General features: G+C 32.9%; 1 protein-coding gene across 4 annotated transcripts in view; it reads right to left on the reverse strand.

The window, feature by feature from the left end:
- The window catches only part of Klp98A (kinesin-like protein 98A), an 80,254-nt gene that overhangs the window by 19,922 nt on the left and 34,203 nt on the right, over nt 1-26,129 (reverse strand). For 2 of the 4 annotated variants that reach the window (XM_072523559.1, XM_072523558.1), the window contains exons 12-16: nt 23,079-23,216; nt 19,864-19,998; nt 17,350-17,466; nt 14,188-14,414; nt 7,753-7,999 (exon numbers count right to left, since the gene is read on the reverse strand). In XM_072523559.1, the coding sequence (XP_072379660.1) occupies nt 7,753-7,999; nt 14,188-14,414; nt 17,350-17,466; nt 19,864-19,998; nt 23,079-23,216 (864 nt within the window). Of the gene's footprint in view, nt 1-3,484; nt 3,674-7,752; nt 8,000-14,187; nt 14,415-17,349; nt 17,467-19,863; nt 19,999-23,078; nt 23,217-26,129 lie in introns of all 4 variants that reach the window. The other 2 variants (XM_072523555.1, XM_072523557.1) reach the window with 2 other exon arrangements.

Genomic DNA, 26,129 nt, shown 5'->3' on the forward strand with positions numbered 1-26,129 from the left:
AAAGTACATGTATACGGGCCCAAATGCTTATGAATTGGACCAAAACCAATATGCAACACAATTTTATTTTTCTGAATTAGAATTTATTTAACTATTTTAACTTAAACGGATACGATTAAGCTTATTTGATATTATTTGGTTTTGTCAATTAATCAACAATATCTAATACTTTTATTACCTACAATGATTATAAAATAGACTCCCAAAAATTGCCCTACAAAACCCGCCAGGTTCAAGATCTCCCGGAACACCACCTAAAAGATGGAGGGATAGTTGGCAATCTACCTGGAAATTAACCAGAGACAGCTTCAGAATTAAACACATCGAAAGATCTCCAAGAAGTAGAAGAAGAAGAAGAAGATTATAAAATAAACAAAAAGAAAAAGTAACCAAATATTTAGTCTGTAGTATGTTACCACTGTGTAGAGTCACCCTTAAGTTTGAAAACGACATCAATTCTCTTTGGCATAGTGCCTACTAATGTTTGGCAGTAATCTGGTTGAAAATGATTCCAAATTTCTTGAGCTTTACACCGAGAGCCGAACAGCACCCTCATTTCTTTCGGTAATCTTTGAATTTTAATTTTTGTTTCAATATTTCCATTTTTTTAATTGTGAAATTATATTTCTCGCAGATCCTTGAGCTTAAATTTTGAGCAATTTTATGCCCAAAAAGTCCTTTGTTATGTGCCGCAACAATGAAATTTTGTAAATCGTTAGGTAAACACTTTTCGCGAACCATTTTGACAAGTAACTAAATTAAATCCCTCACCTACCGTTATAAATTATTTTTCAATGCGCATTTACTTAATAATATAATTTCCAGAAAAAATTGGACCATCACCAAATCCGTGATAAATATATATATATATATATATATATATATATATATATATATATATATATATATATATATATATATATATATATATATGAATTTTGTCTGAATGTGCATGACCCCATGACAGTTAATGCTGATTTGAATTGACGATGTGACGTTGATGACGTTTCGAGTTGTGGGTTACATAGGAATTATATTTTTAATAGACAATATTGTATTTTTTACGTTTGAGAGCGTTTTTAGATTAGTTTTGTGCATTTTACTTTGAGTAAAATTAATTTAGATAAATAATTCAATCGAATTGCTCGAATGCTGATTTTTTTCATTTTAAATTTTTCTCAGCGAATTGGTGATCACCGTCAATCCTGTGCGTGAACAGCCGGTTCAATTGGATTGTACACACTGTAGGTTTCGGATGTGAAGGATATTCGAATAAGCATCTCTCGATCAAGACGAGATTGGTATGGTGTTGATACAAGCATGCTATTTAGGGTGGCAGTGAATAAAATTAAGATAGCAATGATGGTAACATACGTTCTGAAAGGACATGGTACATGAAGAAGAAGAAGATCAAGACGAACACTGCACGCTGATTTAAATCTTGGTGCATTCCATTATGGCAGTAATAATGATTACAGTCTTCATTTAAATGTCGTCATTGGAAAAATGGATAAAATTTGCATGTATTTGTAGCGTTCTCAAATTAAAAACGAAACGCAAGGAATGTGCTGTGCCAGTGGAAAAGTTAAACTGCCAGAATTACATCCAGGTGGTACAGGCAAGACTTTTCTTCTTTTATTTTGGCAACCATACGATAACAAAATAATATTGCACTGGCCATTGCATCATCTGGAATTGCAACGACTCTTTTAAAGATGGAATGGAAAAAATACTCCTAACGTGCCAAATTATCATATGTAACAAATGTACAATGTCTCACAAGAAAGCATTGAGAGCGCTTGAACGTACACTGCGAGATTTGAGAGGAAGCGCACGGATCTTCGGTGGCGCACTCATTTTATTGTCTAGTGATTTTCGACCAATACTTCCGGTTATATCACTTTCAACACGCGCAGTTTTATTGCGTCATTTACAGAAATTGACTTTAAAAACCCACATGCGTGTACAAGTACAACGGGATGCATCGACTGGAAATTTTGCAAAACAATTAATGGATATTGGAAATGTGTGAATGCAAATTGATGAATCTACGTAATGTATCACCTTGCTAGCAAACATCTATAAGATCACACAGAAAGCGTAGACGAATTGGTGCAAAAAGTTTTCTCAAACATTGCACAGAACTACAAAAATCATCAGAGGCTCAATACGCGTGCTATATTAGCGGCCAAAAACATCGATGTCAATACCATCAACTTCAGAATGGAATACCCGTCGGAACGACAACATATACGTCCATAGATACTGTGGTGAATCAAGACGAAATTGTCAACTAACCAAATGAATTCTTGAATTTGTTTGATTTGCCAGGCATACCACCGCACGTTCTTACATTGAAAATTGGGGTACCCATCATTTTTCTTCGAAACACAAATCCAGCACGACTTTGTAACGGAACAAGACTCTCAGTCTAGAAAATGATGAACAATGTTATCGAGGCAACAATTTTGACTGGAAACTTCAAAGGTACTGTTGCCACGTATCCCAATGATCCCGAAAGATATGCCATTCTAATTCAAATGTTTATAGTTCCAGGTGCGACTAGCTTTCGCAATGACTATAATGAAAGCTGGAAGAAAGCTAGTTTCCAAACTAAAAAGTTGGAATATCTAGGTCATGTAATGAGAAACCAAGAACGTTACGGCCTTCTCCAGCTGATTCTCCAAGGGAAAGTAAATGGTAAGAGAGGACCGGGAAGAAGACGCATTTCCTGGCTTCAAAATTTGCGAAAGTGGTATAACACGACTACCACTGAACTGTTCCGCGCTGCAATAAGCAAAGTGAAGATAGCCGTGATGATCGCCAACGTCCGGAACGGATAGGCACTTTAAGAAGAAGAAGATAATGAAAGCACAAAGACAATCGTTGCAAGTATGTGGATTAAATTTGGAAAATTCATGCTTTTAACATGGGTAGCTCTAGGTGGCTGGCTCACGCGTCGAGAAACCTGATTTATTCGTTTACGCACCAGAAAGAAAAACAATAAATATTGTGTATCCTACAGCACTTTAATAAATATCGAATTGAAACGAAACGCCTCAATGTCATTTTTTTCGAAATGAACAGAATCAATAAAATGACTCAAAATGAATTAAATATTTGTAAAATGATTTCTTCAAGTTTATTTTAGTTGGTGGTGTAGCAACGCGCGCAGGGTACAGCTAGTAGTTAAATAAATTCTAATTGTGAAAGATAAAATTATGCTTTTTATTGGCTTTCGTCCATTTTATACGAGTATGGGCTCGTATTCGGTGCCCATCTACGATTTTTGTTTAGGTGTTTTCTAATAAAAAGTAGGTAAGTATATTAAATATGAAATCAAGTAAACAAAGAAATGATTCTATACATGTTTTACACATTCTTATTAAACCCAGACAACGTTATACAATCATGCACACTAACATTAGTAATCGGATATATACACTTCTCACATTCTTAGGTCAATAGAAAATAATATACTTACTGCGATTTGATTATCTATATGTACTTTCAAACAATTTCCATCCAAATTTCTCATGATAAGAAGTTTTTGCTGTGTTATTCTTTGGGCGAGTCTTCTCAAACACATTTCCGTTTCCCTTCGTTTATTTTTCTTATTCGACGGTGATCTATTTTCTATTGAACTAGTAGACTGTGAGTCACTAACCACCACCTTTTAGCAAAGACAACACATAATGCAGATAAATAAATATTGCATACGATTAGCAAATCAAAAGAATTAACTAAAGAGAAAGCATGAAGTACTACGTGCTTTTTTACACAGATCATATATGCATCGCGTAGTTTATTAACTTTAAAATGAAATTATAACACTAAAACCTTGTAGGAAGTGTTTTATATTATTACAACCTGACAATGGTTTAACGTACAAATCAATGTAGTAAACGAAAAAGTTCAGGAGCGAAAACAAATCACCCAAAAACTAGAATATAGAATGATAAAAATAGATAGGTATTAATCAGACCGTAGAAATTTTTTAATAGGTACCTTAATCTTTCCATTTTTTTGAATATATCTTAGGCATAAGCCACAAAATGTAAAATAAATTCCCTATTATTTTTGGTTATAAAATTATTTTATTTTATATATTCACAAGATGTTCCCATTTTTACCAAAATTTAACAAAAATACAATATCCTAACCATAACAAAAATACTAAAACCTACATATTAAATGATGATTCAATATTAAATAATGTTTGTGTAATGTGTATTAAATTGCCATAGTTTATGTGATAGCGTTTTACAGAAAATAAAGGTATGTCTCTAATAATTCTAGTACTACATCTGAAGTTGATAAAACTTGAAAAATAAGAACGGTCAGTGATATGGTCAAGTAGTTTATAGGGAAAAATTAGATCACATTTAGTTCTGTAGCCTTCTAGGGAACTGATATTTAACCTTGACCTTAGTTCCACCAAAGACATGATCTCCAAGTTTAATCTATAAGCACAAATCTGGAGAAACTTTTTTTTAATTGTTTCAAGGGTGTAAATATGAATATGTATGGTGACCATACTATAGAAGCATAAGACAGGATGATACGGACGCAAACAAGATATAAAATTCTATATGTGGGGACTGAAAGATCTCGAGAGTTTTTTGTGATAAAACTTGAGATTGCGGGATAAATGACAAGGAACAAGGAAGGAATAAATGTCAAATAACACTTCTAAATCTCTTATTTCAGTAACTCTTGAGAGAAAGCTTGTATTAAAGACACAACATTATTTTTAGATTTGCTAAAGGATGTAACAAAACATTTGACTTCATTCAACTGGAGACCATTGGAAAAAAACAATTATATAGGGAAGTCAGGTCTTCTTAGATCCTTAGACAGTCAGATAGGTTTGACATTTTGAAGTATAGCTTAATGTCATCAGCAAATAGTAAAAATTGTCAAAACTTTATTACCTTTCAGAAATACCATTAATAAACAAGTTATACAAAGAAGACCCACATGTGAACCTTGTGGAAACCTTGAACTGACCAAGATAGGAATCGAAGGTGAACCCTTTATGAAGATTTGTAGACGTAGATTTATACTGCCTAATTCCATGTTACTCATTATACAAGATATTTTTAAAATGCCAAGTGAGATATATGTTTAGAATAAGTTAAAAAAGTTTATAGGCCTATAATCTTTTACATTATCTCTGTCACCCTTTTTGAAACACCGATATAATTGTCACGCCACTTACTAGGGAAGGTGTGCAATAAATTATATATATATATATATATATATATATATATATATATATATATATATATATATATATATATATATATATATATATATATATATATATATATACCCGGTATTTAGGAGTTCGACGCCCTTCCGGTAGGGATCTATGGAGGAGTATCACCTAGCCGCAAGCCCTTATCTCTTGCCGTACTGCTCCACCATAGGCCGATCAGATACCAGCATATTCTAGACTAAGCGGCAGATTCATTTTAGAATTTTAAACTGCTGCGTTAGCCTTTTTGTTTTCTGCACACCGAGCCGGGGATCGAACTGACATCTCTCGCATTGAAGCGAAGGAGAAGCCAGCCGCCCAGCCCGCTTGGCTAATCCGATCGACAATTAATAATGCGATAAATTAAATAATGCAATTTAAGGTTTATTGTAGACACCTTTTTAAGAAATGTGTAAGAATATTAGGGCCATAAATCATAACACTGGAGAAATGACTCAATTGTTTAAGGTTGGTAAAGGATCTCGAAGGCAGTATGGGTTACCGATGCTCATACTGTAGTAAAACTCCGAGTAATGTCCACTGTTTCCGACGAAAGAGTCGGAGGATCTAGAAATAGAACTCGGCTTCTGCTAACAACTCTCACGTCCCTGAAGGCTTTGCCGCGAGCCACTGGGTACATGGCTTACAATTGGTGTGCGTTAGTGCGAGATTAATATATATATATATATATATATATATATATATATATATATATATATATATATATGTATATATATATATGTATATATATACATGCCTTAATTGTTCACATATTCACAATTAAAACCAGGCAAAAGAGACCGGACTAGAAATAAACATTCAATAGACAAAAAAGCTAACACAGGCAAGAGCTAGGGGAAACAGACGCACAGTTGAATTAGAAGACGATATTGAAACTGTAAAAAGTTTCACATATCTGGGAGTTGCATTAAACACGGATAGTACAGAAGAACCAGCAATTCACAGAAGAATAGTAAATAAAAACAAAGCTTATTTTTCACTCGTCCATGTGTTCTGTCCCAAAAACACACTGGAGATAGAAAATCAGGGTCTACAAAACAATCAGACCAATAGTATGTTATCGATGCGAGACATGGGTGATGGCAAAAGATAAAAAAGGAAAGCTGGAAGTCTTCGAAAGAAAAGTCCTAAGAAAAATATTTGGACCTATTAACCAAAACGGATTATGGATTTCCAGGTACAACCATGAACTCTACCAATTGTTTAAAGACACACCGATCTCAGAATTTGTTAAACTTCAGAGACTTGGCCGATGGCCGGATCATGTAGTGAGAATGGAGATCGAAAGATTGTCGAAAAGAGCCCTAGACCAAAAGGAAGGACGCGCAAAATTTGCTCGACATGAGAACTTGGAGAAGATCGGCGCGGGACCGACAAGGTTGGAGGAGGCCCAGGCTCGTTTTGGGCTGTAGTGCCATTGGAGGGATATGCTGCCTGCTTACATGAGCAACGCTGAAACAGCATGAAAATACATGTTTTAAAAACATAATATTTTTGTATACACACTTCAAGATCTTACAATATGTTATCATACTGAGTTTTTGATTGATCCAGTAATAAACTTTACAAAGTTTTTTAGTAAATTTTGTGGTTTTAGTTACTATGTTACCCTTTCCACCCTCTAGAAACTCAACTCAATGATTTTTGATAAAGTTATGGTCCACTGAATCGTTTTCACTAGCCCCGAAAACCTTTACAAAGTTTTTCAGTGAATTCTCTTGATTTCAGTTACTTGCCATCACTCCAAGAGTGAAAGTAGGGGATTTTAAAGGGAAACACTACAAATAGTAAGTGTGGTAATGTTATGATTAGCAGAATCGTTTTAACCACCCGCAAAAGCTCTTTATAAATTTTCTGGTTTTTAGCTACTCACCCATCCTTTGCACCCCTGAAGTAAGATGATAATAAGAAACTCCCCACAAAATGATTTTTTATATATTAATTCATCCCAAAATTGTTTTCACCACCCACAAAAAACATTTCCAAAGTTTTTCAGCGAATTTTCTGGACTTCAGGCGACTCACCTCCTCTCCAGGGGTGGAAGTGGAGTGGCGATGAACGGAAACACTGTATATAGTAATTGTAATAATATCATGGTTGACAAAATCATTTTCGCAAACAATGAAAATTGTTTATAAATTGTTTCACCTTTGACCCCGCGAGTGGAGGGATGATAAAGGAAAATTCTCTACAGGATGATTTTTGATAAATTTATAGTTGAAAGTATCATTTTCATCTAATGTACGGGTTGATGGTATCCTAACAAATATTTTCTTTTCTTGAGATAAAGCAAAATGTCATCGATTTTTTTTAAATGCTCAATTTTACCCCTTACTTTAACCCCTATGAAAGGAATTTTCGCTTCGATTTGTCATAAATTTAACTAAAATTACCGCAATATTTATAATACATTAATATAAACTTTTGCAAAATATTGATCTAATATTTAATAGACAGAAAAAAACTGATACCTTATCTTCATTACTAGAGAGATCGCTGTCGTCTTGGGGTCGAGAAGAAGACCTTAATTCTACACCACTGTCGCTCATAAGAGCATCCAATTTCGTGTCCGAAAAACGAGGAGAACATGTGTTTGGAGCGGTGTGGTAGGTGTCACTACTTAAAGTATCTGGAATAACTTCCGGACTACTAGTATAGTTGACTTCACACGAATCAGGGCTTTCAACGGAGTTTACTCTTTTTAAATTAAGAGTAAGTCTAAAATACATATTAAATATTCACATATATTACTTTTGAAGCAAAGCTTCTCTACTGGCGTTGTATTACTTTTTTCTCTACCGTAAAATGCTGAAGCGGGCGTCACGGAACGTGTGCCACAAGATGGCGTCGTCACGGGTAGCGTCAAAGAATAGCGCTTCTTGACATCGATTTACTTCTTCTTCTTATGGTGCCCAATCCAATTAGTGGATGTTGGCGACAATTCTGGTATACTCCTCTAGGTCTTGTGTGGCTCTAAAGAGTGCATGGGCATCGAGGTTTGTCCAATCCCTTATGTTTTTAAGCCATGAGTATTTCTTTCTTCCGATGACCCGTCTTCTATCTTCCCTTCCATAATAAGCTTTAAGAACTGGTACTTAAAATTTCGAAATATATGACCCAGATAAGCAGTTTTTCTTCTTTTTATTATTTTCAGCAATTCAAGTTCTCTGCCCATTCGATTTAATACTTCGACATTTGTTGTGTGATCTGTCCAGGAAATTTTAAGTAGTCTTCTAAATACCCATATTTCAAAGGCCTCCAATCGGTTCATCACATTGGCCATTATGGTCCAGGTTTCTACACCATATAGCAGTACGGAGTAAATGTAACATTTTACAAAGCGATATCGAAGCGTTAAGTTAAGGCTGCTGTTGCTTAGCAAGGTTCTCATATTACTAAATGCTGTTCTGGTTTGCTCAATCCTGCTACGTATCTCTATGTCTGGATCTAGATCTTCAGTTATCCAACTACCGAGATATCTGAACTTGGGGACCTTTTGGATGTTCTTATTGTTTCCATCTTCAGTGTCACTTAAGGCTCTATCGAAAATCGTTTCAGAGAAAAGATTAAAAAGGAGGGGTGACAGAACACAACCCTGTCGTACACCTTTTTCGATTGAGAAATATGATGTAGATTCCATTCCTACTCTCACAGATGTCACTTGATTCATATAAAGGTTCTTTATGATTTTAAGGTCATTCTCATCTATCGAACGTTCCTGGAGCAATCTTACTAATTTTGAATGACTAACACAATCGAACGCTTTCTGGTAATCTATACAGCATAGGAAGACATCTTTTTGCTGATCTCTGCATTTCTGAAGTAGGACAGTTAAGCTATAAAGTGCTTCTCTTGTGCCAAATCCTTGTCTGAAATCGAACTGTGTGGGGCTAATGTCTCTTTCACATCTGTTGTATATTCTTGTGTGAATTATCTTTAAGAAGAGTTTTAGGACCTGGCTCAATAAGCTGATAATTCGGAATTGGTCACAACTATTAGCGTTTGGCTTTTTTGGGATTGGTATAAAGGTTTATTGAAGCCAATCCTGTGGTATTTGGGCCTGGTGCTTTTCCCCATTTGCTCTGTTTGATTGCCCTTACAACTTCTGACTTCAATATTTTGGGGGAGGGTTCATTTTCAGAGTTTCTTCTAGTGTTGTCTGAGTATAGTTGATGTGTGTAGTTTCTCCAATGTTTAAGTAGATCCTTGGGATCAGTGATTAATTTATTGTCCTTCACAATACTGTTAAAACTGCTAAAATACTGTTAAAACTGCAAGGTTTTGTATGACCTGTCACTTCTTTAACGAGCGTATGTATGTTCAAGTGGTCATTTTTTCTTCTAATTCCTCCATTTCTGCACACCTGTCTAGCAGCCACTGTGCTTTAGCTTTGCGACACTCTTCGTATTTGTCGGTTAATCTGATTATGTTTGTTTCGGTCTTTGTTTTTAAATGATCTGAGGTCGTCCATCATTGATAATATTTCGTCAGTCATTAAATTCTTCTTTTTGTACTTTTGGGAAGCGATCAGAGACTTGGTGGTGGTTACGAAAGCTTTTTTAATACAATTCCATTTGTCTTCTATACTGGCCGGCTGTTTAGATCTTGCCGTCATATCCGCTATTGCCTCATTTAATTTTTCTGTGACTTTTAGTTTAACGTTAGGCTGTTTTAAGCTGTTTATTTCAATTTTCTTTATGGATTTTCTTTTAATTTTCTTAAGCTTAATTTTTCAATTTTCCTACTACGGGATTGTGATCAGATCCGATATCTGTTCCAGGGTACGTTTTTACTCCTTGCAATCCATTTCTGTATCTCTGATTAATCAATAAAATCAATTTGATTTCTTACGATGTTGTCATGCTCGATTTACTACTCTCGATCAATTCGTTTCTACTCATCGATGTCAAGAACCGTTGTTCTATGAAGCTACCCGTGACGACGCCATCTTGTGGCGCTAGTTCCGTGACGCTTGCCTCAGAATTTTACTGCGGAGAAAAAAGTAATACGCCAGTATAGAAGCTTCGCTTCAAAAAGTTTACCATATGGTGCCGGCTTAATTGGACACACTGTATATATAGATACAAGTTTATGTGGAGTAGCACTCAATGGATTTGGTCTAGAAATTTAGAAAAACTCTTGGACGTTTTGTCTAGCTTTGACTCAGAACTTACTCGTGGTGAGGTTGACTTTGAAGATGTGAATTCTACACGTCTTATTAGATTTAATTTTTTATTAAACACATTTTGACATAATCTTGGTTGCAGTTGGGCTCCAACGTACTCATCTTTTTGTAAAACTTTAAGGTGATCATTGTTTACCTCTGCATGTGCTTTCTAAACAGATAGGTTATGTAGCTTATCAGGAGGAAACTGATAGATGACTCACATTACTTATCATGATTACTGATTGCCTATGTGTTTGTTACTTTTGGAAGGAAACTGTAAAACGATTGCTTCAGAAAAATTAAATTCATGCTTGAGATTGGTTACATGAGCTGTTAATGCACAAGTTTTTGATTTTTTTTGTGTTTGTCACTTATGTGATATAATCAATCATACTGTACAATGTTCTAGAAGTTTGTCCTATATATATATATATATATATATATATATATATATATATATATATATATATATATATATATACAGGGTGGTCCTTAAGTAATTGTACAAACGAAAACCGTAAATTCTACACTTTAAAATACTACGATTTAAGCCAACTTGCTTTAATAAAATGTTGATATTAAGAAAGATACAGGGTGTTAAAGTGGAAATTTAAAATTCTATTTTTCGCTTTTAACGAAACTTTTACGTTTGTAAACATTTTTGGACAAAAATTTATAATTGGATGCTTTAAAGCAGGATAAATTATAATTTTATAAAAACTTTAATGTAACTTATAGAGGGCGCCACATATGCCACATGTGTGGCATAGATTTGCGCTTAATTTTTTTGCTCTTAAAGTTAGCTCTATTTGTGTTAAAAAATATTAAAGATACATTATTTTTACAAGGAAAAGGTATACTTGTTGATAACCTCAAAATTTAACCGTTTTCGAGATATTCGCATTTTATAAGTCAGCTGCATAATAATTCTTAGTTGTAATATTTGTGCGGTGAAGCACTGAATACCTGTAGATAAGCATAATTCACAGTTTATTCTTATTACAACAACTCAAAGATGATAATATAACATTACAAAATTTTTGTTATGGCTGCTAAATGTCTTATGAAAATATTCTTTATCTTCTTCTTTAGGTGCCGTGTCCGTATTCAGACGTTGGCCGTCATCATATTTACAATTTCCCTTTTATATCGCTTCTTAAGTTTCCATACCTACTGGAGTTGTATTACTTTTTCCCTATTGTAAAATGCTGAAAAAACAAAATATGTGGTTTATGAAAGATGATACACCACCACATTCTAGAGAGAAGGCAGTGAGAACATACTTAAATATAACTGTTCTGAACGTTGGATTTATCGTGGCAGTCATATTCCTTTGCAATGTGGTGAGATATTGATATAATTATTTATAATTATGATATATAATTATTTAATTTATAAAAAATCCCAAAAATACTTATCATTTATTACGTAAATTATTTAACCATTTTTATTAGGACAATTAGAAACTAAAGCCCAGGTATTAAATAACACATATGTGTCTTGTTTCAGAATACTTTTGCTACCAATCTAACCTTAAAGACTCAGCATATTTACAAAAACATCATCGTTGGCCTAATAACCGATATTGTTATAAATATAGTAAACACACAGGTAATTTAGTTCAGCATAATATTAGTTCGTTAGTTAATCATAATAGACCATTTGTTCGAGATGTAATTATAGTTACTCGTAAGCTGTAACGTAATCATATAAATAAGTAATGACATCTATAGGTCATTCTGTGTTTATGTTAGTAACCAATGAATCAAATACATCACAGTTTAACCTCTGCCACAAATAAGATGTAGTTCCATAATATACCATAAGGTTTGGATATGTATCCAAAGAATATATTTATCCATTATACATTATAGCCACCACGTAGCCCAGAATTTAATCCGCTTGATTTTGGTGTATGGGGCGTATTAAAACAACGTGTCTATAAGAATTCCATAAACATTCGCAACCAACTATGGGAAGAAATAAATACTGCAGCAGTTTCTTTAGAACCAATGATGTTATTTGACATGAGACGATCTTTTATGTAATATATTGACAAATGAATTAAAGAAAATGGTGGACATATCGAACACTTACGTTGACAAAAAGTTATGTTATTTAGTTTAACTATTTCTTAATTTGGTTTGTAAACAAAATGTTTTGATTATGACTTTAATTTATTATAACATAAAACGTAAAATGTTTTATGTAAAATCCCTATTATTCTGTTTTTGTCAAATCCTATTATTAATTATCCTGCTGATATATTTATTTTATTTAATATTTCGTTAACTATTGACTTTAGTTAAAGGTATTTTATACCAAAATTTAGATGTATTAATGTTTTTGTCTATTTTTCATTCGTTGCTTGGAGTAATTGCCTTAAATCAGAATTATGCAGCTGATTTGTAAAATGCGATTATCACGAAAACTGTTAAGTTTTGAAGTTATTAAGAAGTATACCTTTTTTTTGTTAAAATAATGTATCTTTAATATTTTTTATCAAAAATACAGGTAACTCAAATAGCAAAAAAGTTAAGTGCAAATTTATGCCACATATGTGGCGCCCTCTATCAGCTGCATCAAAGTGTGCATCAAATTATAATTTCTCATATTTAAGAGTACCCAGTTGTAAATTTGTATGCATAAATCTTTACAAACATGAAAGTTATAGCGAAAAATAGAATTTTAAATTTGCACTTTAACACCCTGTATCTTTCTTAATATCAACATTTTATTAAAGCAATTTGGCTTAAATCGTAATATTTTAAAGAGTAGAATTTACGGTTTTCGTTTGTACAATTACTTAAGGACCACCCTGTATATATATTTTGTCACAATTTGAGCATGGTATTTCATACACAACACTTGAAATTTCATTAAGTATCAACGGATCTTGAGTTTTGGTGTAAAAATTGGAGATGGTGTTAACATTTTTTTGTAGCGATTTGAAATCCTGCTATTACACTATTTGTTGCATTGTCTAGTATATATATATATATATATATATATATATATATATATATATATATATATATATATATATATATATAGGAGAAACTTCTAGAACATTATATCACACAAAAGTGACACAAACACAAACAGATCATGTAATCATTCAATCTCAAGCATGAATTTAATTTTTATGAAGCAATCTTTTTACAGAAAGCAAGAAATGAACAAAAACGTTTATTTATGGAAAATATATAAATAAAATGTATTAACAAGAAATTTGACACGAAAAATTAAATAACAGTTACTGGTACATGATATCCTTTCAAAAGTAGCGAACACCTAGGCAATCAGTAATCATGATAAGTAATGTGGGTCATTTATCAGTTTCCTCTGACAACATTTGAATGTTGTGGACAACAATGAATATACAATGATCACCTAAAAATATTTACAAAATATGAGTACTTTGGAGCTCAACTGCAACCAAAATGATGCAAAAATTGTATAATAAAAACTTAATTCTAATAAGACATGTAGAAGTCACAGCTTAAAACCCAATATCACCACTAGTAAGTTCATAGTAATTTTATATTAGTAAATATACTTACTAATATAAATATTTTCTTAGATGCCCTGAAGAAGAATTAAATAAATTCGAAAGCTAGACAAAACGTCCAAGATTTTTCTAAATTTCCAGGCGAAAACCATTGACTGCTACTCCACAACAAACTTGTATCTATTATAATCATCAGCCAAAAATACTACTATTTATTATAAAAATTACCCTTGTTTCTTTTCTTCTATCTTTTTTAATTCCTCTTCGGTTCTTTTACACAATTCTTGTTTCAAATTTTCCAATTCTTCGGTTTTGTTTTCATCCTTTGATAAAGACTTTTGTTCATCAACTAGATCGACAATTTTTTTATCCAATAGTTCTACACTTTTTTGTCGTTCGCATAAAGTCTTTACCCGTCTATTTAGTTCAGCTTGAAGTTCTGCCAACTCTTTCCGCTAAAATATTAATAACAACTTATTAAAAAAACACACATACACTAATACAATTGATTCACTGATCTTGGAGTCGGAAACACATATAATAAAATCCTAGAGTTCATATAAAAACAAGAAAAATAATAAATAATGGAAGTATAGCCGACCAATCTTAGTTACAGTGCGATAAATACATTTGTTATTCAGCACCAAAAGTTTCACTAATTTGTAAATTTATATCACAGGATAGCAAAAGTGTTGGTGAAGGGTGATAAATTACATCCGAAAAACACCACACGAAAAACAATCCACCACTTTTCCATCAAAAGAGCAAGGTATAGTATCTGATTCTTTAGATGGTAGAGATAGTGCAAACACTCCTGACCACGGCGCAGTAGACGAAATTTGGTTTAGTCCCCACTTCCATGCGAAACGCACTGTATTATGCAAAATCGAAGGTAGAACGTTTTAATTTGGTGTGTATAATTTCACTTACAATAGAACCTTTCTGCCTTTACGTGAATTTTGACTCCGCCTTCGCGCAGCTCCATGGTCAGGAGTGTTTGCACTTTCTTTATCAAACTTCAATAATATATCTCAGCTATTGGACATAATAAAAATAAAAGCCAAGAACATCTTATTCTCTCCAAGAATTTTTTTTTCAATAACCGTACATATTATATATATATATATATATATATATATATATATATATATATATATATATATATATATATATATATATATATATATATATATATATGTTGCGCAAATGACATCAATAGGAACATCCATAGGCATCAATCTCCCACTCAATCTCAACCCAAAGACTCAGACACTCATCATACGAAAGTTTTTTTCCTTAAATCAAAGACAATATTTACCCCACATCAAAAACTTTCATCTCTTGTCCGATGAATCAAAGACAACATTCCAAATGAACAACACACAGTTTATGAAATTCCTTGTGCCATTTTATGTAGGCCAAACAAATCGTAGAATCTAAAATACTTAGGATTTATGAACATTTCATTTCTGTTCGAAATTTCGAATCAATTTCAGCACTTGGGCAACACCATTTTTATACAGGTCACAAAATTGATTTTGAAAACTCCAGAACCATAGCTCCCATCCCCTTCTATAAATCAAGAATTATCCGACAAGCCATAGAGATTTAAAAAAAAGGCCAAATTGTCTCGATAAAAGAGATGACGGCATCCGGTTACCTTCGAAATGGAGATCTCTCATAAACAAAATGTAGTCTGCTCCACCTTCCGATCAAAATCCCGCCGTCAAGAATCTTCGCGCCAACCGAAAGCACGTCATCATAAACCGTATAAATGAACCGTCCGCTGTCGCCAGTAGCAATAGTGCAGTGATTAGTGAACAGTAGTGTCTGGGGGCTCAGCACACTGAAAACCAGGAAGCCCAAAAGAAGACACCAGAAAGTATGACGAAAGTCGGCGACGATATCGGCACAGTGATAATCGACGCGGTTCAACCCTTTTGAGTTTAATATTAATTTTTATAATAATATTAATCTTAGTTTTAGCTTTATTATCTCTAAGGGACTACTATAAAGTTACCACCTGCTTATAAAGACCGATTCTTAATTTTCGGCCATTGGAAATGGAAATCACCGTTCTTTATATCTGTTTATACCGACAATTCTCTTGAACGACAGCCAGCTCCTACAAATTTCCTAGTACCAGTCAATGATAAAAAAACCTCAAAGGGCAATAAAATTCGACCATTCTTAAGACATATAAATAGGGTACAAATTCCTTAATGGTAAGCGGGCCATAAAATTTATTTTTCTAGCTTTTAAGATCTGGATTTAACATTCAGTTCAATTTTAAACATTTATGTGTTAACTAGTATTGCCTACTGGTTATTGATTTTTCTGTTTGAGGGGTTATAGTCGACAGTTTTTTTAGTGTTGTTTTGGAATTAACGAGTATTGCGTTAGCTTAGTGAAAAGGTACATGGAAATATTGTTAAAAATGCATCCGTACTATATCGATCGGGTCATAAAAACAGAAGTATTGGAATACGCAAAAAAATAATGAAACAACTTGACCTAAATTCATGATAGAGCCATAAACATATCCTGTGACACATGATTATAGCGTATATGTCTCGAATTTCATTGCATATATTTCACTTGATACAGTGCGTAAATCTTTCAGCTGGACATAGGTAATATACATTGAGGTAATTGTGGCAACTGCGCTTTCTTAAACCCTTTTTCGCTTTTTTCATTATTTTTTTTAGAATTGAATTATTTTATTATAAATTAAATCTATCTGATATATTCTGATGATTTATAAACCAAGCTGTAAGTAAAAAGTTTAATGTTTATTATAAATATTTTTATTGTAGTAATATATTTTTTATCCAAGACTATGCTAGGTATGATAACAATAATTTTAAATCACAGAAGATAAATTAATTTTTATTGTAGGATGTAGATGTCTTTATGAAACGCCACGGATAAACAGTAAATAATTACGAATTCTCATAAATTGTGCTAACCTAATATTAATTTGCTAAAACGTATCGTGAATTCGTTTGTTGTTACAGCTGGCTCAATGCAAAAGACCGCATATTACCCATTAAAATGTTTCGAGAGCTATAAAAATGTTGTGAACCGATATTATTTTGATTTTCTTATTAGTAAACGGCGTATTTGATTTACACCTCGTACAATTCGAATATCGTATTACATGTATTGGTCACATTTTTTAATTTCTTGTCAGAGTAATTGTAGGCTGTCTCTTAGTGTCGTGAGATATTGGCATAGACTCGAGAAAGCGCAGTGGTCACACTTACCTCAATGTATATTCCCTATGTCTAGCTGAAAGATTTGCGTACTGTATATTTACGTAGATACATGGTTAGTCTGTATATAAGAAAAGGTATATGATTAACGAAATAAACAAAAAAACTGACTTACGTGTTTGTCAACTATATCTTTAATAATAGAAGATCCAGAAACACTATTAAATATTTCTACAAGTTGGTCATTTTCTTGAGGTAGTAAAGTAACCTGTTTTGTTTTTGTAACCAGATCCTAAAAACAATAAAATCTACGTATAAAAAGTATTTTAAAAAGTAAAATATTTTTTGCAAAGAGATATGGGAAATATGAATCATTTAAGTATAGAAGTTTCTTTTTCATAATCACCGTTAGCATTACAATATTTACTCTTTAAAACAATTCTGTCTAACTGTTAACTACCCTTCACCACAAGCTTGTTTATGTCTTCTTCCCATTTGTTTAGATCCCTAGATTTTCTTCATATCTTTGTCTGCAAAGCAAACAGGTCTTGTAGTTCACAAATAAAATTAAATCTAACAATTTTTAAACATAAAAAAGTGGATTCAAAACATCTAATGATAGTGCAGGCTTTCTCTTTCCAGTCCGCAAACATTTCATAAATCCTTTCGCACACTCTCTAACCATCTTTTTCTTGATCTTGACTTCCTTCCTTTGGGAATTGGACATATCAGTAAAGACATTTTAGGCATCCTTAGAGGTGTCCATCCTCCTTAGTCTTTGTGTTTTAATGCAGGTACTAAGAGCCCGTTCCTTATGTACCTCTATACTTCCAGCAACCTTTTCCATCTTCGATAGATCTTAAAATGTTTCTTTCCCATCGGTCTAATGTCATGGTCAAATTCTTCATCTAACTTTCTCATAACCCGAGCTTCACTAGCATAGATAACAACAGACCTCAAGATAGTTTTATAGATTCGTGTTATAGTTTTACGCGATAAAAAGATTCTTTAAAACTATGTTAGATTTTATCTCTTATTGTCCGTCGCTCTAACAATTATTAGTTGTGTATTTGTTAGTTGTTGGGTATCTCTCAATGTCATATATTTTGTTTTCCTTGATTTATTTATATTTGAAAATCCTTCATTTAATCTTTTTAAAATTCTACTTAATTTTTTTAAGCAGTTAAAATAGCTACATTGTCCGCAAAATACTGATCGTAAAGCTGGTTGTTGAAAATGGTATTTTCAATTTTAACTTTGCATCTTCTAATATTTTTTACAGAATAATATTACTCAGGATAGTAAATAGGAAATCGGCTTTTCTTAGAACTAATTTTATTTCAATTTCCTCTGAATTAATCCCCTCCATGTAATTTTGTTTGTAGTGTTGGTTAAAATCATCTTAGTTTTATTAATATTTCAGGTATACCCAGATATGTCAGTGCTTGATACACTTTTTTTTGATTATTGTATGATAACACTTTTTGTTTTGTCTTTGAAGAACACGTGAAGCTTTATCTTGTGTCCATACGTTGTCCCGTTAGTCTATCCTTCCTTAAACCGGTTTGATATTCTTTCAATTTTTTCTCAGCAGATGTTTTTAATGTATCCTTTTATTTAATATACCCAGGACTCTTGTATTACGGTGACACTGAACCTTCTCATCACAGCAGTAAATTTTGTCGAAGCTGCCTCAGTAGAGACACAGCTCCGCGACTGGGGTCACCTCTCTTCTCGTTTTCATTATATTTTTATTTTTAGACTCAGAAAAGTCAATAATTTCTGAGCCTCCTATTCGTTTGTCTCTCTGTCCATTTTATTCCCACGAGTTAGGGCCAAATGCTGTCACTGAAACTTAATACTTTATAGCATGTATCCTGCTATAAATGAGATACGCATGATCACTTAAGTTTTAAATTGATATAAGGTTGAATTCTCGAATAAATGAACTTTGATCAAATAAAAGGCAGATATCGAGCACAGTTTTATTAATTAAATCTTGCCCAAGTACTTTCGCTTCCTAGAGCCTGAAGATGCTGAAGATGACCATAATAATAATTATAAAATATTTGTCAGTTGGCAACTCTGATTTACGATCTGTCATGTCAAGTTTTACTTCAATGCAGAAATGGGAATGTTTTTTTTAATATCTTTCACCTATTTAAAGTGGGATTTTTTTATAAATTAATTTATATTGTTGATAGTAAATCTATCTTGGGGTGAGTAGATATTGATATCGTTTCATATCTGTAGTTGATAATTTTTTATATCTTTCTTATATTCTTTTTGACTTGTTTTTATACATAAATTCCAAGTCACGTTTCTTTTCAACCTTATTAATTGTATATGTATGTAGAATCTTTCATTTACGTTAACTAATTTATTTTAATAATGATTATATTTAGCTAATTCTTGCCATCTGATAAGTATTTTCTTTTTAAAAACCTCACGGTAAGGAAATGTTTAAAATTTATGCTGCCGCTAATACAAGATCTCTTGTTTTAGTTTTTGGCTTTAACTGAAATTTTTCTTGTTACCCCCTTTTTTGCTAAATGTTGCTGTTAAAATTTGTGTTTATTTTTGTCCATACTTGTTTAATTATTAGAAATAATGTTATTAGAAATATTACAAAATAAATGTACTTTCTACAAAATGAACTAAAACTAAAAAATAAACAAAAACAATATACCTGAAATACAGACTTAGCTTTGGCACTTGGAAATAATATTTCGTTAGCATTTGAAGCAACTACTTCACAAGTACCCGCTAACTTAACTAAAATGTCACTTTTAACATCCTGCAGGTTCGCACATTCGTTTTCTATCTAAGGGTAAATAAAATAAAGTAAAATAAATAAAAGCAGTGCAAAACTATAATTAAATAAATTTTAAACAGCAGTTAAATAAGTGTAGAAGCGAGTATAACTATTTTGTTTAATGCTTTACACTATTTTATACTTTCAAAGTTAGGATTATATATTTTTAAACAAACCTTACAGCCTCGAAATTCGATAATCTGAATATATACGATTTAACATTTGACTGAATGTTGTTCCTTCAAATAGAGGCAACACTGAGCATATTTTACACCAAAAAGCTGGTATCCTAAAAGACTTGGAACAGACGTAATAAACTGCAGAAGTTATGGAGACGTAAACATAGATTCAGATCATTGCCTAGTGATCTTAACATTGAGATCTAGAATTTTAAACATCAGCAAAGAAAATAAAATGGACAAAAAGAAATGGAATGTTGAAAACTTGGGATATGCGACAATTGCAGAACAGTACTCGGAAAACATCACTAACAGTCGAAGGAATCAAAATGTAAATGAAGAAGGCCAGAAAGATATAGACTCCTATTGGACCAGAATAAAGGAAGATACTGAAGCAGCAGCAAAAGATGAAATAGGAACAGAAATTTGTACCCGTAAAAATCAAGGGTTTGACGATGAATGCAAGAATGCAACAAAAGGAAAAACATGAAACCTACAGAAAGATGCTTACCCGATGAACTAGAATAACTGTAAAGAATTACCAGAAAAAGAGAACAGAAGAACAGAAGATACACAAAAGAAAAAACAACGAAACCACTTAAATAAAGAACATAACTATATAGAAAGACTTAACAGTCTTTCTTGTTGTACCTCTTCTTAGTGGGATTACCCAATTCACCACAACTGTTTATTGAAGGGATGTAGTAAGCTACAATTCTAGCTGCTGCCATTACATCAACATCAATGCTGCTGCTACTACAGTCTACATTTGTCTCCATGTGGAGCTACAACCAGCTCTCTCCAAAAGTGAAAGTATCTCTCTATTAGCTATAAGTACATTTTTACATTTATTTTATTGTAGGTAAAGCTTACGCAAGATTTGTCTACTAAATTTTGGTTGTCTTTATATTTAATAAATATTACTATTGAGTATAATCTGTTATTTGTCCCTTTCAAACTTCTCACAGTTTCTGTTCCCAAGGCGAAGAACTCCATGGTTCTATACAGAAGTGAAGGAAACATGTAAAGAAAAGAAAAAAGCTTACCTGAAATACATGTCAACCAAAACACAAGAGGCATACCATAATTACAAGACAATTAGAAACGAAACACATGCACTTGTAAGAAAAATAAAAAATGATCACTGGGAACGCTTTTCGAAAGAAACGGAACATGATTTTTACGGTCTGCAAAAGGAAATATGGCGCTTCATAAGTGGTCAAAGAACAGAGTTCATATAGAATCTATAGAAATAGGAAGCGGAATAAGACAATGGGATTCATTGAGCCCCATGCTCTTCAATTTGATCATGGATGCAATCATCAAAACAGTTAACAAAGGAAGAGGATACAGAATGGGAAACAAAGAAATCAAAATACTCTATACGCAGACGACGCAATATTGATAGCCCAAGATGAAGATAGTCTGCACAGACTGGTCCACAGATTTAACGTAAGAGCAAAAGAATTTAATATAACTATCTCATCTCAGAAAACTAAAACAATAGTAGTCAGCAAAGAACCAACCAGATGTAAAATAGAAATTGATGGCATCGGTATTGAACAAGTAATGAAAATAAAATACCTGGGAATTATACTGTCTAGCTATGGAGACCTGGACAAAGAAGTGAGATATCAAGTACAAAAAGCAAATAAACTGGCAGGATGCCTTAATAACACTATATGGCGAAGCAGACACATTCACATTGAGATAAGGTCAAGAATTTATAAAGCCAGTGTAAGACCAATAATGACATACGTCTCAGAAACACGACCCGATACAGACACAACGCAAAGGCTACTGGAAACAGCAGAGATGAGAGTACTGAGAAGAATTACAGGAAATACGCCGAGAGATCAAAAGAGAAGTGAAGACATTAGAAGAAAATGTAACGTACAGTGTATAAATGAATGGACACAAAATAGAAAAAAAAGAATGGAATAACCACATGAGCAGAATGGAGGAGACCCGTGTCTTGAAAATAGTAAGAGATAAGCCACCAATCGGCAGAAGAAGTATCGGACGACCGCGCAAAAGATGGAGTGACAACTTTTCACAGAGGTATTAATCCGCCAATGAAAACGCAGAATTGCTTATAAAGAGGAAGAAGAAGAAGAAGAAATTTCTCACTGTACAGTTTGCATTGAGATAAGACGTATCTACACCTGAAAAAGAGCTAACGATACAATTGACATCTGTCAATTGTCAAAGACATTAAGTGTCGTTTTATAGTTACATCCAACTATGTGGTTGCTTTATTGTTAAATATTGGCATCCAAAGTACTTTTTAACTTTATACATATGGATAGAACAGATAAAGAGGTTGAAGATAATCGCAAATAACAAGAAGAGCAAGATAACGGCAAAAATCCAAAGACAATAACATAAAATGGACAAAAGCTAGAGGGGGTCTCAATATTTCAATATCTAGGAAGTATCTTTTCAAATGATGGAAAATCGATTTTGGGATACCTGATAAACAAGAAAGCCAACAAAATCTACTATAAATAAAACAATATAGGGAAAGAAGGAAAAAAGCAACAAAACTAAATTAGTAGTACCTATATAATACGATTAACATACCAATAATGACATAAGCATGTTAAAGTAACACAAAATACCAGGAAAAACAAAATTAGAAATGCACAAATTTTAAGAAGCTGGAATCAGATAAGCCACGAAGGAAAGGTATTTGGATGAAGCTGAATAGGAGGTAAATACAATATATGGCTTTGGATAAGGTAAACAAGCTGCTCTACTTTATAAAATACACCACTAACACTTAAATATTTCCGAATGTAAGACAAAGGTAAAAAATACACAATAGACTTTAAAACTAACTCTAAAAATCTATTTACATCTAGTTTTATTATTAAACGTACAAAAAATAAAACAAAAAATTCGACCAACCTCTGATAATATAGTCTTTCTATCCCTCTCCAACTTTTCTCGTTTAAATATAAGTTCTTTTTCCTTCTCTTCTAGTTCTAATTCTTTCTGTCGTTGCTGGGTCGCTAGATTTCGCCAATCGTCCTGCAATTGCCGAGTCTAAAAATAAAATAAAGCGTTGAATACAGATTAAACCAATTGGAAAGCAACAAAAGCTTATCTGAGACTTTTGCATTATAAAAATGTATATTATATTAAGAAGACTACGTTATGTATCTGTAGCATTTGTAAATTCCTTGGTATATATTGAAATCCCCTCGCATATGTATTAAACAACCGAAGAATAATCTCGGTGTATTTCTATTTCCTTTCGTACAAGTTAAACCACAGAAATATTCTTTCAATTCCTCTTTGCGTCGCCGAGTCGATAATAAAACATTTTACAGTTTTACGCTTAATATTCTGCGTTTCAAATAAATATTCCCGTTTAGTGTTTTGTTTATACCAAGTTAAGCGAATGATTTTTAAAAATTTACTCACTCTCGTTGAGGCCGTTGTCAAGAGCGGTTGGCTTCAGGTTAGTCCAAATTTTACTTCGAATTTGTAATGTTTTCTCGCTCTTCGTCCCTTTTCATGGAAATCTAGTGTGTAGTGGCAGTTAATTGTGCAGTATGTGTAGTTACAGAGGAGGTTTGAAAAGTTGGCCGTCGTAAGCAGATGTGTTTAGTTTAGTTGGAAAAACCGGCAAATTTGTGAAAAAAGTGAATTTTACTCAATGTAATGTGTCAATTCTGAACGAGTAATCACTATTTTTTGTTGTAAGCTGTCTCCCATATGAGATATTTGTGAAACGGCGTCTACAACAACTTTGATGGATAACCACATGTTGCCATTGTGTCCAGTTGTACCCATTCCTGTTGTTTTAAGAAGCCGAGTCCAAGGTTTGCGTCCAGTGTGACATCTTTCAACCTCAAATTTTGCTCTGTCCTAATTAAGAAGCCGTTTCAACACAATTCGCAGTGTGATATGCAGTTTTTGTTCGTGTGGCAGAGATTCTTCCGCAGAAATCTTTCGCGCAGCAATTTCCAAAACTACAATTGCCATTTGGATCCCCAACCTTCGAAAGGAGACGGCGCCATGAGAAGAAGAAGGCAGATATTCTAAGTCCAGTTCCTACCTCTTGTTCCCAGAAATTTTAGTAAGTCTAGTTTCCACCCCCAGAAATTTTAGTGAAATCAAGGTAACTTTTGTGTTTGATTTTTAAAGTAAGAATAAACATTTTTAATAATAATTTGCTTTCATAACAATTTAAAAAATAGTAATAATTAAAATTGTAGATCATAGGGCGTAGCTTACATGTCATTTTATTTGTTCTCGTTTTAAGATTTAGTTTTGACATATGACAGCTAGCTTTATTATTTTTGACATCTGGTAAATATCTAATCATATTTGAGATTATTGTTTTTGTTTTTTTAGAAAAAGGTTATGCATAGTTTTATTTAAAAATATAATTTTTTAATTGTAATGATTTATTTCTGCTACAAATTTATAGAGTTTGTAAACGGATAGGACATGGTAAGTGTTTCTCTTTGTTATTCTATTTATTTTTTGTAACTGTTAATATATGAGAAATGGGACATAGTAAGTCTGTTTTTGATATTTTTGTATTATCTATATTTGTAACTGTTTGTGCTGAGATATCAATAAACGTTTAATTTTTTCCCTAAACTATTTTGTCTATTTATTTAAAAAAAGATTCTAACCCTTTTTCTTGTGTTTTTTAGGACGGAAGAACTGTTTCTTTCATCCAGCAAGAAGTTCCTCGAAGCGGCGTACCTATTTCAAATAGCTAGAGGACCCTCTTGTGTTTTATTTGCCAATTTGTCCAGGAGATTCATGTAAGTACCTATTGTTTCATTTTTTTGTAGTTGCCCCAATCCAATCCCATTGTTTCACTCACTTATCCACGACCCAGCTTCTCCAAATAAACCCTGAGCGCCTTTCGCATAAGTTTCGTTTATTTTGCTTGTCCTATCTCTGCCCCAATAATTTCTGTCCACAATTTTCAACCCTCTATAGTAATACCCTATGTGGTAGGCAAAATATACGATACATATCTAATCTTTAAATTGTATCCCAGTCATTTTATTCAATAAATTCAAACACTACAAACAATATAACAACAGAAGATACGCTGATGACACTGTCATTTTTGCACAGTCTGGGAGGTCTGCAGGCGTTTGTCTCCAGGGTAGCAAAAGTAACTATAAGGTTTGGGTTTGATTTCAACATCAAAGAAGTAAAATACATGGTTATAAGCAAAAATGCGATAACAATAGGACAATTATTAGTTAACCAACAACGTATATAACAAATCAACAACTCTCGCTATTTGGGTGCAAATTTAAATGAACAGTGGAACCAATCGATGAAAATTAAGATAAGGATTAGTTTTCGTCAAAACGCGAACTAGTCATAAGCATAAAATTTCGCAAATATAAATACCTGTACCATATAATGTAGCGTTTTCATTTTTCTAGTAATAACTAGTTATCTTGAATTTTAATGGTACCACGATACGCCTATATTATTTCGTAAACTGTTTTTATTTCGTATAACTACTCCGTATTTTCAGGTCTCTTATAATTAATTTCGTCTGTGTTTAGTCTAGTTAAAAGTACATTGTAAAGTTGCCTCTTGCAATCTATCGTCCGTTGGAAAATTCAAACGAATACCACCTTTAGTCCAGACAGATTAAGATATTATTTACCACCAAATATGAGACGTTTTAATCAAATAATGCTTCAAATATAATGTGCAGAATAATTTTGAATTACGTTCCGCTAATGAACTTGCTTGTTTTGTCCTTAAAAGTAGAAACAAAATTAATTTCGCTTGCTTAACCGTAGAATACGGGAGCGTTTTTACCAAACACATAGAAAAAAGTCGGTAGTTCTCCGAGTTGGCAGTTTCTTTTCTCCAGAAGCAAATGGACTTCTTGCACTCCTTGGAATAGTCGGTAATAATGCGCCTATTTTTCTTGGACAGTAAAAACAAGTCTTCCTCTTCTTT

The sequence above is a fragment of the Diabrotica undecimpunctata genome, chromosome 2 (assembly GCF_040954645.1).
Source record: "Diabrotica undecimpunctata isolate CICGRU chromosome 2, icDiaUnde3, whole genome shotgun sequence".
NCBI classification, from domain to species: domain Eukaryota; kingdom Metazoa; phylum Arthropoda; class Insecta; order Coleoptera; family Chrysomelidae; genus Diabrotica; species Diabrotica undecimpunctata.